Source organism: Vombatus ursinus, unplaced genomic scaffold, assembly GCF_900497805.2.
Source record: "Vombatus ursinus unplaced genomic scaffold, bare-nosed wombat genome assembly UNPS02014768.1, whole genome shotgun sequence".
NCBI lineage: Eukaryota > Metazoa > Chordata > Mammalia > Diprotodontia > Vombatidae > Vombatus > Vombatus ursinus.
The window spans coordinates 37,168,213-37,181,231 of NW_020954546.1; the positions used below are offsets into that span (position 1 = coordinate 37,168,213).

The window sequence follows — 13,019 nt, forward strand, 5'->3', positions numbered from 1 at the left end:
GGGCAGAGACGTGGGGATGGGCAGGTGGGAGAGGGCATAGGCGTCGGGATGGGGCGGTGGGAAAGGGCAGAGACGTAGGGATGCAACTGAGGGAGGGCAAGGCGTGAGATTGTCGGAGTCACAGGGATGTAGGGATGAGACTGTGGAAAGATACCGAGTTAGAGAACAGGCAGTGGGAGGGCACAGGGAGAGAATTGTGGGAGATGGAAGAGAGGTGGGGATGGGGCTCTAGGAGGGCGCTGAAATATCGGGGGAGATAGAGCTGTGGGCAAGATTCGGGGATGCTCGAATGAGACTATGGAAGGGCCCAAGGAATTGAGGACCGATGTCAGGATGCCATTGTGCTGTGGAGGTAAGAGAGATATCTACAGGTGATAGAAAAAAAAAGTGAGGCTACATGTGGTAATGACATAGGAGGGGCTGGTTTGGGAGGAAAGGCTGGGAAATCGGCAGTCTCATTCCTCAAAGAGAGCTCCAGTCGTTGAGCTGGCCTTTGGTTTGTAGGGAGCAAGGCATGCAGGAAGGGTACTGAGGTTCTGACCAAGGCTGAGGATGCTCATAGCTGGCAATATCTCAGTGGTAATTCCCTTGTGGGACTTGCCACCCCCTCTGCAGAGAATATCGCACAGGGAAAGGAAAAGGGAACATGCATTGATTAGGCATCGACTGTGTGCCAGGCACTCTGTTAAATGCTTTAGCAATATTCCGTCATTTGATTGATAGTAACATTGCACAGAGGCCATGTGCAGTCTGTCCCCTCGATTTCAGACGTTTCTCTCCTTTCTCCTTTTGAAATGGAACAGTGATTTGAGGAGACATTATAAGTCTTGTCATCCGAGTCTTTGGTACTCTCTGTCAGACCAGTGGCAGGAGGATGGGCCTGGAGGATTTGTAATTCCATTCTGCCGAGATGCTTTTCCCCTCCCTCTTTCTTCTCCATCCATAAGCCTTCTCCCTGGGGGATCAGGTCAGAGCTTTACCATCTGGATCTCAGCAGGGGAGAGGAACCTCCTTCCTTCAGGGATCAGCTCCAACCCCTCTCCCCTTTATTAAAGGCAGGACCCAGCCGATGTCAAGTCCTATACTCTTGAGGAAGGGGGAAAGCCAGTTTCTGGTGGGATTCCAGTGTTCTGTGGTATTCTGCGCCCTCTGCTCCAGGCCTTAGTTTCCCTTTGCCCAAAATGGGGAGATCTTGAGGTAGGGTCATGAGGCTGAAGGTGAAAAGGGATTTGAGGGGTATTGAAACCTTCCCTAGAAGCCTTGGCCCCTAGGCTTACTTACATGGAATGAAGCACAAGTGGGGGCTGGGAATTACATACAGATCCTCCAACCACCTGGTCCCAGTCTCTCTGTTCCCCTCCCCCCCCCCCACCTAGGCCTATCCTTTCCCTTTCTTCCTCTTTTTTCTCTTCCCTCTATCCTTCTTCCTTTCTTCCTCTTTTGTTTTCCCCCTTTGCCTCATCTCTCAGAAAGCTGGGGTGGGTCTGGGAATCTAAAAAGAAGCAGGAAGGAGAGGGTTAGGAGCTTTGTGGTGGTGCTAGAGTTAAGGTGGGGAGAGGAGGAAGGTGATGGGGGGGTTGCAGTTCTACTTCCCCCTCTGTCAATGCTGGCTTTTCCGGGCCTATTGTTAGCTACCAAAGGGAGAGAGGTATGTTTAGGTCCCTCTAGGTGGGAGAAGCTGGGGGTGTTTGTGTGGGGGCGGGTAGAGGCACTGAACTGGGGGGCCTGTGGAAACAGAAATAGGAAGTGGAGTTCTGTTTACTGTGTGGGTGAGGGGAGACAAGGAGGGGGATTCTAACCTCTTCCTTTAGGGTTGGGTTATCTCCTTCTGGGTCCAAGTTGTCCCAATCTAGCCATGTGAAGTTCTTCTCTCTGGGCCCCTTTAAGTGATTCCTCAGCAAAAGGACAGGCTTCCTTTAGGAGAGCATGTTTATGTCTAGTTGTGAGGGGTTATGGTAGAATTATTCCCCCTCTCTTGAGGTGGGGAGTGGGCCTGGGGGATGGGGTAGGCTCCCCCTTAGCAGGGAGGCCTGGCTAGGTTAGTCTCTGTCTTTGGGATCCTTACCCCAGCTCACCTGCGTGGCTGTTTCTTTCCCCAGCACATGGTGATGAGTTTCCGAGTGTCTGAGCTCCAGGTGCTTCTGGGCTTTGCAGGCCGAAACAAGAGTGGGAGAAAGCACGAGCTACTGACCAAGGCCCTGCAGCTTCTCAAGTCTGGCTGTGGCCCCAGCGTCCAGATGAAGATCAAAGAACTTTACCGCCGTCGCTTCCCCCGAAAGGCCCTTGTACCTTCTGAGCTCTCGCTGCTGTCTCTGCCCCCGGGAGCTCCACCCATCGTCCCTCCTGGCCCCTTGCCACCTGCCCCCTCCACCCTCCTGCCTTCAGGACCCCTCTTGGGAGGGCCTAAACGTGAGGCTGATGTCCACCCTTCCCTGCCCCAGCCAGTCCACCCTGATGTCACGATGAGGCCACTGCCCTTCTATGATGTGTATGGGGAACTCATCCGGCCCACCACCCTCGGTATGTTGTCATCGTCCCTTTGAGCGTGACGTAGTAGACCCCTGACGGTGCTTGGTATGAGCATGACCCCCTTTTTCCATCCTTCTCCATTTACATTCCCATCCTAAATAAGGAGCTAACCTACTGTTGGGACAGCTAGATGACTCAGTAGATCGAGGGGGTCTGGGGTCAGGAAGACCTGAGTTCAAATATGGCCTCAGACACTTACTATGTGTGAGGCCCTGGGCAAGTCACAGACCTCCTGTTTGCCTTAATCCACTGGAGAAGCAAATGGCAAACCATTCCAGCATCCTTGCCAAGAAAACCCCCTAGTCAATGGTGTGCTGTGGTCCACGGGGTCACGAAGAGTTGGATCCAGCTGGACAGCCACAACCTGTTGTCCCAAAGTGCTGCCCCCAGAGGGCTGAGCTCTCAGGCAGGGGCGGTCTGCTTACTTGGGTGGGGTACCTGTTGGTGGCTGACCTTTGTCCTGCTCAGTAACCGTGTCCCTCCTCTTCTGTGTACCTAGCATCCACAAACAGCCAGAGGTTTGAGGAGGCTCATTTCACCTTCGCGTTGACACCACAGCAAGTGCAGCAGATCCTCGCCTCTAGGTACCTGGACCCCCTCCCTCTGATTCCCCTCGTCCTTGATCGTGTTTTTGCGTCCTGGCCTCTGGTCCTCATCTCTTGACTCCAGCTCGGATCTTCCGTCACCTTCCTATCTGTCCCCCTCATCTGTACGTCCATCCCTTGGGCTTCCTTCAGGCCCCGCTCCCCACCCGACTGTCTTCTTCCCCTGTCCCATACTCTGCAATCTCTGTCCTTCCTTCTGTTGTAGGGATGTCCTGCCCGGGGCCAAGTGTGACTATACAGTACAGGTACAGCTCAGGTGAGACAAGTCCCAGAAGACATTCTGATTCCCCTTCACCCCAGCACTCTGGGAAACATTGGGCCATATCCCCTCTGGGTGGTGGCGGTGGCTTCCTTAGACCAACGGGGTATAAAGGCAACCCCAGGGAAGGTTCGACAATTCCATCTCCTGTCTTTACCGTCCCACAGGGGCTTTTCTTGTTTGTTGTGAGACACATGCAACTTGACTTATCACAAAATAAATGCCCCTGTGCTATGGAGAGTGGCATTTTCTGACACATTAAAGTATATTCATTCAAAAAAGTGTTATTAAAAATATTCCCTGATGGATTCTCCTATTGGCCCATCTCAGATGGCTGCTTTCCCATCATCCAGACCTTGTTTTCAGGACACTTTCATTCCTTGTCCAGAGGTAGATAATTCTTTCCTTTGGGATAAAGGAAGGAGGGAGTTTTTTTCCTTGAACTTTGTAGGGAAGAAATAACAATCTTATCCCTGGGTTTGGCCCTTATTTTCTCCTTCTGTCTGCAGACTCATAGCCTCAGGAGCTAGACCTCTAGATAGTAACTCCCTGTACCTTCTCCCCCGGCCCCAAATCTTTAATTAGGTTCTGTCTCTGTGAGACCAGCTGTCCCCAGGAAGATTATTTTCCTCCTAACCTCTTTGTCAAGGTTAATGGGAAACTGTGTCCCTTGCCGGTAAGTGACCCCTTTCTGACCACTCCCCCCCCCAACTTGTCCCAACAGTCTTCCAGTCATCAGGTGGTACCATTCTCCTAGCAGTCCCATCCCTACATCCTTGCCCTTTACAGATCCATCTCCCTTCCAAATGGGGATACTCTTCTCTAAAAGGGTGTATGTGTAGTACCAACCTCCCTTATCAATGGTGCTGCATAGATACCAGGGCTGCTTCTGCCCTGACCTCCCCCACCACCCATTCTCTCTAGGGTTATCTTCCCCCAACCAAGAATGGGGCTGAACCCAAAAGGCCCAGCCGACCTATCAACATCACATCCTTAGTTCGACTTTCAGCCACTGTCCCCAATACTATTGTGGTCAACTGGTCATCTGAGTTCGGCCGGGTGAGCTGCGTGCCTGGGGTGGGAGGGGTCCCTGGGTGGGACGAGTGGAGGGAAAGAGGTGAGGCATGTGGTGTCTGAGGGTTAGATTTTAGAGGAGGGGATATACTTCTGTTGGGTTGGTTAGCATAACCCACTGCTTCTGGCCCCCTGCCTTGCTTTGGAGTAAGTACCATGGTAACAGGGGAAACCGATACTGACATTCTCCCCAGAATTATTCGCTGTCGGTGTACCTAGTGAGGCAACTGACCTCAGTGACGCTCCTGCAGAAACTGAGAGCCAAGGGCATCCGGAATCCAGACCACTCTCGGGCACTGAGTGAGTTATAAGATAAACACCCCGTTCTCCTCTCACTGATTCCGAGCCTCACCCTTACATTCTTCTCTAACCCAGCCTTCTTCATGTCTGACTTTTCCTGGATGATCCCTTATGGACCTCAGTCCTGTCTCATGATGTGTCTATTGTCGTCACTGGCCCCTGGGGCTATTCTGATCTCATGACCTTGGCTTTGGTCTCTTTTCAGTCAAAGAGAAATTGACAGCTGACCCTGACAGTGAGGTGGCCACCACAAGCCTTCGGGTGTCACTCATGTGCCCGGTGGGTACTGGAAGAGGAGAGACTTTTGGGATGGACGGGGTGGGAAGGCTGAGCTGGGCTCCCAGGGTTTCTGTTTACTGTGATAAAGTGTCCCAGAAAGGAGAAAGCTGGCTAGAGGAAATGTGATGAGAAATCTTGCTTTTCCTCAGTTAGGGAAGATGCGTTTGGCTGTCCCGTGCCGGGCCCTCACCTGTGCCCACCTACAGAGCTTCGATGCTGCCCTCTACCTGCAGATGAATGAGAAGAAGCCAACATGGACTTGTCCTGTGTGTGACAAGAAGGCTCCCTATGAATCTCTGGTCATAGATGGGTATGGCCCACTCTGCTCCCACTTGTCCAGGACACCCAGATAAATCCCCTTCTTTTCCTTGACATGGACAGTAAGAATACCCCCTAGGAGAGCTTGGGCACTGATGGGTATGGCTACTTCTACCCAGCTAGACTTACCCTGGAGATCTCACATTTCTGTCCCTCTCTCCAGTACCCCTCCTCAGGTAGTTCGCGTTGCTCCTAAATTCCTGCTTTTCTCTTGCCCTAGGCTGATGTAACCTTGGACAGTTATATGCCCTAATCTTCTCATGACGCTCCATAACCTTTTTCTTCCTTCTCCCAGATTATTCATGGAGATTCTGAATTCATGCACTGACTGTGATGAGATCCAGTTCATGGAAGATGGATCCTGGTGCCCAATGAGGCCCAAGAAGGAAACACCAGAGGTTTGCCCCACGCCAGGGTATGGGTTAGATGGTGAGTAACCCATGACTCCCTGTTGATTCCCAGTTGGGGTTTAGGGTTAGATGATGTCTGACCATTTCTCCCTTCAGTTATGGCCTAATGACATCCATCCTGAGACAAAGTCCTTCTAACATCTCCAGGTCCCCCCTTTGGTCCTGGCCCTGAGGGCAAGCCCCCAGAAAGCAAGAAGAAGATTGAGGTTATTGACCTCACACTTGACAGCTCTTCAGATGAGGAAGACTTGCCCCCTGCCAAGAAGCACTGTCCAGTCACCTCGGCTGCCATCCCTGGCTCCCTCGGAGGCAAAGGGTACAGAGAATTGGGCTGAGAAAGAAGTCGGGGGAGAGGACAGGGTTTAGAGCAGGAAGTTTTCCCAAGATCACTGGGGAGATGTGGGCATCGGGAACAAGGGAGGTCACAATGTTGCTTCTTGAAGATATGCCTGCTTTTCTGTGTAGTGGTGAGGGGCTGGGGTTGGCATGGAGGCCGGGCTGATTTGGGACACAAAGGAGGAGATGGGTGGACTTTGGAAGACCACCTGAGGGTGACTGTAGCTGGTTTTCCCAGCTTCCTCTCTCCTTACAGAGTACTGGCTACCAATCACCAGCCATCATCTGTACTCCGGAGCCCAGCTATGGGCACCCTGGGCAGTGACTTCCTGTCCAGTCTTCCTCTTCCCGATTATCCACCAGCTTTTCCACTGGGGACTGAAATCCAGGGTATGACCTAGACCCAAATATGGGTCCCTCCATAAGAACCCCCTCTGCACCTCCTGCTCCTCAGATATCTGTAACTTCTCAGGGAATCCCCACATCTGGGAAATTGTGGACAGCAGATACAGAATGATTTTGACTTTTCTTTTTCCGTTTCCTCCCAGGTTTGGACTTATTTACTTTCTTTCAGAACGAGAGTCAGGTGAGAGCTCCTTTCTCCTTCCACCAAAGTGTCCAATCTCTGTAGCCTTTTAGAGGTTTTCTTTCTAACTCTCACCAAGGGATCTGCTCTGGCTGTGAGGAGCCCGCTTTTCATCCTTTTGCCATGTGGGATAAGCCTGAGGTGATGGGCAGGCAGCTTATTTCTTTTTGGAGTTCTAAGGAGCAGAATTTTAATTTTAGTGCTGGAAGAGATTCCTCAATTTACAGATTAGGAAATAGGCTCAGGAGGTCTGGTGGCTTGGTAGGCTGGAACTGGAACCCAGATATCCCAGTCCACTCGGTCCTAGAGTTCTTTCCACCCCTCCCCCCACATATACCAGGCCATACCCTTCTGACGCCCAGACATTCTGTTCATTCTAAACGCCCACAACATTGGAGGGGGACAGAGATAGTGGGATGTCTCTAGCTGGGGATAAATGCTCTCACACCCTTGGTGAGCAGGTCTTTTGAGAGAAAAGCCCTCAAGTGGATTAGTCAGCCTTTTCTGGGATGTATAAGATGTGGAGGCAGTATGTGGGAAGAGTCTGAGGGGCAGGAGATGGGGGGGAGGGTGAAGTCTTAAATATTTTCTCCCCTCATTCCCCCTCAGCACTACAGCCCTTCGGTCATCACCTCAATAGATGAGCAGGATACCGTCGGCCATTTCTTCCAGTACCGAGGCACCCCTCCCCACTTCCTGGGTCCGCTGGCCCCTGTGCTGGGGAGCTCTCACCGAGGCTCTCCTCCAGCACCCCCTCCAGGCCGAGTCAGCAGCATCGTGGCCCCTGGGGGGGCCCTGAGGGATGGACATGGGGGACCCCTCCCTCCAGGCTCTTCCCTCACTGGCTGTCGGCCAGACATTATCTCCCTGGACTGAAACTCTAGGGTCCTGGACCTCCTCACCCATCTCCAGCACTGAGTGGGGACAGCAGGGGAGCCCTGTCCCTCAGCCCCATGAACTGATTCCCTTGGGGGTTCTGGCCAGAGGCTACAAGCAGAAACTCATGGACCTGTGCTCCTGGCCCCCTCTCTGCTGAGGGAGAGGCTAGCACCCAAAGGGTTAATATTTAACCTCCTTAAAAGGACATTTTGGGTTTAGTTTTGAAAATGCTCTTCAGATGGAGTCATGTAAGCCAAGAAGGGGCAGGGAGATGTAAGAGTTGTGCCTAACTTTTGGGGCTGGATGGTTTTCCATTCTCTTCTTCCTTTCCCCTACTGCTCCATGTGTCTTGGAACTAGATCGGAAGCAGTTGGAGTGGGAAGCGGGTGAGTGTTGGTGGGTGGATGGTTGGATGGATGGGAGATCTCGATCGGTCCCCCTCAATACACCCAATATTTCTTCTATGTCCATTCATTCCCCTTCCGCAGATGGGACAGACAGATGGAGAGACAAAGATAGGGCCTGAGATCTCTATTTTCAGTTGCAGCTTTTTGTACATAAATGAGAAAAACCAAAAAACTCCAAAGATGACCTTTGCTCCTTTCTCAGTCTGACTGAGGATGAGATCAGGAGATCTACCTTCTCTGCCTCTCTAAGGTTTGGGATGGGAGAGGAGGTAGGGTTTTGTCCTGTTGCCTGGTTCTCTATTTATATATATATAAATAAATATATATATATATTTAAGTTGATGATGATTCCCCAAGGCCTCCCTATCCTGGGGTCTGAGTTTCCAGTGGGATCCATAGTCTTAACAGTTATGGTCATGGAACTCATTCTGCACCTTTGGGGGGGGAGACATTCAGTCCCCCCTCCCCCAGATTCACCCTTCCCTCTTTTATGACCTTTGTTTTAATTTAATTTCATATTTCCAAAGTTGTAGCAATGTTCTCAACGACAATAAAGGTTGTGAATCCTATGTATGTCTGTGGGGAAATGGAGAGTGCCTCATCTATTTGGCTTTCTTGATGTCTGTATTTGAAAGATGAAGCCTTTGCCTCCTTTGGTGGTGCTGAGGTGGGTTGGCATCTGATGTCCAGTTTCATTCTGATTCTGGCTTTGGGGAGGGGTGTGTGTGATACTTTGAGGACCTACGGTCAGGATAACAGGACAAAAAGGATGTTGTGACCTACACAGGTATACAGCATTGAGAAAGAGTTTCCAAGCGTTTTCCTCACCTATGAGGGAGGTAGTGCCAGTATCTCTATTTTACAGTGGAAGAAAGTAAGACTGATCATGAGATTATTAGGTGTTGGAATCAAAAGTCACGGTCCTATGTTCAGGGCTGCTTCCCCTTTCTCCTGACAGTGTTCAGCCCTGCCCTCCCACTTAAAGCACTAAAACTGACCGGTTTAGATCTGCACATACCTCTTCCCTTACCTCTTCAGATGCTGTAGCCATAGACCAAGGGCAAATTTAGTTCCCATACTGACCCTCTCCTCACTCTCCCTCGTGTTCAGAGACGTCCGGAGCAGGGTAGACAAAGGCAGGTCCAGGCTTTGGGCCACATCTCCCTGAAGCTCCATGACCCTGGGACAGAAGGAACCCAGGTCAGGGTCTAGGATTCTTAGGAGCATCATCATTCTTCTTGGCTGTTCCCAGAAATGGCCAAGAGATTATGGTAGAGTGGACATGCGTGGACCCAAGCGGGCAGATTGGTGGGAGTGATCTTTACTTACTGAACAAAGGGTGGCAGGTATTGAGGGAGAGGTTCAGTCATCTCTGGTCCATCTTCAGAGGCTGCCACGGCCGCCAATACATCGGGCTTCAGCCAGGCATAGGCACTGACCTCTTCCCGGTTTGGTTGGATCCGTTCCTGGGGGTCGGACACTTACCCTCAGTGGCCCTTGATAACAACTGACTCACCAGACACCTGTCAGAGGGTCTTTATAGGGGGCACACGGGGAGAGCTTTTCTCCACTGCTTAGGCTTTTATTCATAGACCAACTTCCCCCATTACCCACAGCCACATTTCCCTGTCCGGCTGTCAGCTCTACCTGTAGCTGTTGCTCTGTTTCCTGGGAAGTCACCAGTATGTAGAGAACGATGTGGTGGTATCTGGGGTAGCCTTGGTTCAGCATGGGCGGATAGGCAGACTAGGAGAGGGAAAACACAACAGGTGAAGATTTTCTGGATCCAGACAGGATACCCCAACCCCAAATGGTTCTCAGCAGTCAAAACACAAGAAGGGGGTATGTGTAGAGAAAAGGTCATAGGTTATTGGGCTGTAGTCTGGGGCCTTGGTCTGCAGGGAGGTATTTAAAGTAAGAGAGAGAGAGTGTGTGTGTGTGTGTGTGTGTGTGTGTGTGTGTGTGTGTTCGCGTGTGTAGGTGTGCAGAGCACTGTTCTCCCTGGAGCAGAGGGCTGATTCCATACTTGGGGGTGGTGGGTCCTTGAACACAGAGCGGTCTCCCCATGGACTCTCACCTCCCATAGTCCCAGAGGGAACCAGGAGTACTGGCCTTGGGGCAGCTGCAGACCTGTCTCCTCCCACAGCTCCCGAAGCCCCCCATCCAGCAGCTGGAGATCAGAGGAAACTGAGTCAGGTGGCCAGCCAGAGCTGACATCTGGAAGAGGCAGCTGTCAGGCTGCTCCGGTTCTTTCCCCAAGTCCTGGGCTCCCACCTCCCCCACCCAGGCCAATGCAGTTGTTTCAGGGCCACCGGAGTGGTCCCCGATAGGAGGCATCCATCCCTTCAAGTTCAGGGCATAACGGCTGTAGTTACCTCCTCATCCAGTTCCACGTGTCCACCTACAATAACAACGGGGTGGTGACTGTGTGCCCCAGTCTGGGACCCCTTCACTCTTCTCCCCCTCCTCCCCCGAAATCCTACAACCGCAGAGGAGCCTGGTCCCTGCCATGAACCCGCGTTCCACCCCCACACCCATCCTGGGCCCCCGTGGTTGGGCAGCAAAGCCACTGAAACGAGGGTCTCTGCCGAATGAGGCTGGGAGAGGGCCGCAGAGGGCCACGAGGAGCTCCCCAGCGTGCCGACCTCCCCTTCTGGGCTTGGGGGAGAAAAGGGTTCACCTGGAGGGACCCAGAGGTTGGGGGCCGTGTGCATGCTCGAGGCCCTCCGGGTCAGGAGCACGCTCTGGTCACGGGACTGCAGGAGGACAGCCACCCCCAAGTCCACTCCCCGGTCGGGCGGCTGCTTCGGCCCCGCAGCTGCCGGGGGCCGCTGCTCCAGGGCCGAGAAGGGGCAGAACCTGGGGCGCTGCAGGGAGTGGGAAAGGACGTCGGGGTCACCGAGGCCAGCGCTCTCTGCAGGCTCCCCCGGACCACGCCTTCCCCCTCCCCACTTTTTTCCCGTCCTCCCTGCCCCCCAGGCCCCCTCCCCAGGAGCGGGGCGGCGGGACCTGCAGCGGGAGCTGCGCCGTGGCGCCCGAGAAGGAGCGGTCCGAGAGCAGCAGCCGCCCCCGCTCCAGGCCGCAGTAGACCCGCCAGGGCCCCGGGCCGGGCCCCAGGCCCAGGAGGCCGCACACACTCCGCGCGAAGCTCGGGGGCTCCGGGCGCCCCGAGAGGAGCAGGAGCACACGGGCCTGCGCCATGGCGGGGGCGCCCCGGGCAGCGGCTCACACGGCGCCCCCTGGCGGCCAGCCTGGCGGGAGAGCGGACGGATCCGGCCGCACGCCTGGCGTGGGCGGGGTAGGGAGCTGCGGCCTCCTGCCGGGCCCTGGGCTACCCGCCACGTGGCCCCCGGGTCTCTGCGCGTCTAATGGCCCCCTACCGGGGACCCCCGGCCGCCCGTGGCTGGGGTCAAACCCCGGCGGGCACTCGAAGCGCTTCGCAGCCCGGGCCACCAGGCTAGGTCCCTACAACCCCACGCTTTTGCGCGGACTTGGTAAGCGCCTACTGTGTGTATGGCACTCTGCGCAGGAGGGCTCCCAGTCTTCCCCGAGTTTTCCGTGAAAGCCCCCTTAAGTCACAGGTGACCCTACACACACACCCTCGTCCGTATTTCTACATGTATATGTGGCCTCTCCCAATAAAATGGAAGCTCCTTGGGGGCAACGAGTAATGTTTCTCTTTGTCATCTCCAGTACCTACCTAGGAACTTACTAATTGCGTCTCGATCGATTAATAATAGCTGGCATTTATACGGCACGTTAAGGGTGGCAAAGTTCTTTACACGTTATTCCATTTGATCCTGACAATGACCTGGTGAGGTAGGTGCTTTATTAGACCCAACTAATTAGGGGAGAGCAATCCACTCAGAAAACTGGAAAGGCCACTGGCAGGCAATTGGAACCATATATACATATCCTTTTCTTTTTTTCCAGCCCGCAGCTAGGAATCTCAAGAAAAAGAGGTAAGGAGTGATAACACTGTAAGGCCTGGGCAAAGACAAGAGATTTCGGTTTGACTGAAATAGCTCAGCACTATTCTACTTGGAACCTAGCTGCCAAGACACTACTTACTCTTGTAAAATAAATAAGGGCTAGATATGCTAGAGAAGCAGTGGATAGTGCTGGACCTGGAGTCAGGAAGACTCATCTTCCCAAGTTCAAATCCAGCCTCAGACACTTACCAGATGTATGACCCTGGGCAAGTCACCTAACCCCATTTGCCTCAATCTCATCTGTAAAATGAGCTGGAAAAAGAAATGTCGGACACGCCACTATCTTTGCCAGGAAGACCCCAAATGGGGTCACAAAGAGTTGGACATGGCTGAAAAATGTCTAAACAAAAAAGGCCCAAGGTTCGACTTGCCTACAATCAGAACGCCCACCAATTGGACAGCCAGGTCTCTGGGCTCCTGGACTTTCCATTATGCCATGCTACTACTACTGATACCCTCCCTAAAGCAGCACTGAACTGCCTGCTTTTCTAATATCTTCACATGGAACATATTCCAGTTGCTCCTCATATACTCACTGCGGTGGGCAGAGCTGGTGACATTCTTACTGTCTCATGAATAAGGAAAATGAGGCCCTGGGGCTCTACTTTTGTTACTGACTGAAGGGCACACAGGGGCAGCAGCATACTTTGGATTCCTAGTCTAATACTATTCCTTTGACGTCAAGCTGTCCAATTGTACTTGGAAAACCCTCAGTCAATAAACATTTATTAAGCACCTACTGCGTGCCAGGCCCTGAGCTAAGTCCTGGAGACACAAAGACTTATCTTTGAGGGAAGGGGCTCCGGCTCATGGTCTAATGGGGAGACAACATGCAAACTATTCATAAACAAATCTTGGACGGGATAAATTGGAAATAATCAACAGAGGGAAGGCTCCAGGATTGAGGGGATCAGCTCAGGCTTCCTGTGGGAAGGTGGGATTTCAGCTGGTACTTGAAACCCGGAAGTATTATTTTCTCTGAAAAGGCTATCTTGCCCCATCCCCCCAGCTCCATCATTTTCACTTTCCCCTTTTGGGCCTTTGG

At 52.9% G+C, this 13,019-nt stretch overlaps 2 protein-coding genes across 8 annotated transcripts in view; one reads left to right on the forward strand and one right to left on the reverse strand.

The window, feature by feature from the left end:
• LOC114043054 (E3 SUMO-protein ligase PIAS3) overlaps positions 1 to 8,551 on the forward strand; it is a 9,990-nt gene extending 1,439 nt beyond the window's left edge. For 3 of the 5 annotated variants that reach the window (XM_027861920.1, XM_027861917.1, XM_027861921.1), the window contains exons 2-14: positions 2,100 to 2,520; positions 3,029 to 3,113; positions 3,340 to 3,390; positions 3,979 to 4,069; positions 4,318 to 4,452; positions 4,662 to 4,767; positions 4,973 to 5,046; positions 5,196 to 5,356; positions 5,660 to 5,793; positions 5,922 to 6,090; positions 6,349 to 6,500; positions 6,659 to 6,696; positions 7,306 to 8,551. In XM_027861920.1, coding sequence (XP_027717721.1) covers positions 2,103 to 2,520; positions 3,029 to 3,113; positions 3,340 to 3,390; positions 3,979 to 4,069; positions 4,318 to 4,452; positions 4,662 to 4,767; positions 4,973 to 5,046; positions 5,196 to 5,356; positions 5,660 to 5,793; positions 5,922 to 6,090; positions 6,349 to 6,500; positions 6,659 to 6,696; positions 7,306 to 7,572 — 1,881 coding nt within the window. In that variant the 5' untranslated portion in view covers positions 2,100 to 2,102 and the 3' untranslated portion in view covers positions 7,573 to 8,551. Of the gene's footprint in view, positions 1 to 221; positions 1,198 to 2,099; positions 2,521 to 3,028; positions 3,114 to 3,339; positions 3,391 to 3,978; positions 4,070 to 4,317; positions 4,453 to 4,661; positions 4,768 to 4,972; positions 5,047 to 5,195; positions 5,357 to 5,659; positions 5,794 to 5,921; positions 6,091 to 6,348; positions 6,501 to 6,658; positions 6,697 to 7,305 lie in introns of those variants that run through there. The other 2 variants (XM_027861922.1, XM_027861919.1) reach the window with 2 other exon arrangements.
• On the reverse strand, positions 6,816 to 11,183 carry LOC114043055 (nucleoside diphosphate-linked moiety X motif 17-like). 3 transcript variants are annotated; one of them, XM_027861925.1, is made up of 8 exons: positions 10,992 to 11,183; positions 10,663 to 10,849; positions 10,358 to 10,383; positions 10,060 to 10,152; positions 9,630 to 9,728; positions 9,312 to 9,448; positions 9,001 to 9,162; positions 6,816 to 6,871 (listed from the first exon to the last, which is right to left on the reverse strand). In XM_027861925.1, exons 1-7 carry the CDS (start codon positions 11,181 to 11,183, stop codon positions 9,009 to 9,011), a joined length of 888 nt encoding a protein of 295 aa, XP_027717726.1. In that variant the 3' UTR covers positions 6,816 to 6,871; positions 9,001 to 9,008. The 3 variants fall into 3 exon arrangements, with proteins under 3 accessions (XP_027717726.1, XP_027717724.1, XP_027717725.1); XM_027861923.1 differs by lacking the exon at positions 6,816 to 6,871 and adding an exon at positions 8,092 to 8,723 and having other exon boundaries at positions 9,013 to 9,162; XM_027861924.1 differs by lacking the exon at positions 6,816 to 6,871 and adding an exon at positions 8,092 to 8,723.
• Positions 11,184 to 13,019: the final 1,836 nt, after the last annotated feature.

What these genes read in the sequence shown, in the direction of transcription:
- LOC114043055 (XM_027861923.1), bottom strand. Translation starts at nt 11,183, where the DNA reads ATGGCGCAGGCCCGTGTGCTCCTGCTCCTCTCGGGGCGCCCGGAGCCC. An exon ending in ACGTGGAACTGGATGAGGAG is followed by an intron (nt 10,153 to 10,357) that starts GTAACTACAGCC and finishes TCTGATCTCCAG; the next exon opens with CTGCTGGATGGGGGGCTTCG. An exon ending in TCCCTCTGGGACTATGGGAG is followed by an intron (nt 9,729 to 10,059) that starts GTGAGAGTCCAT and finishes TCCCTCTCCTAG; the next exon opens with TCTGCCTATCCGCCCATGCT.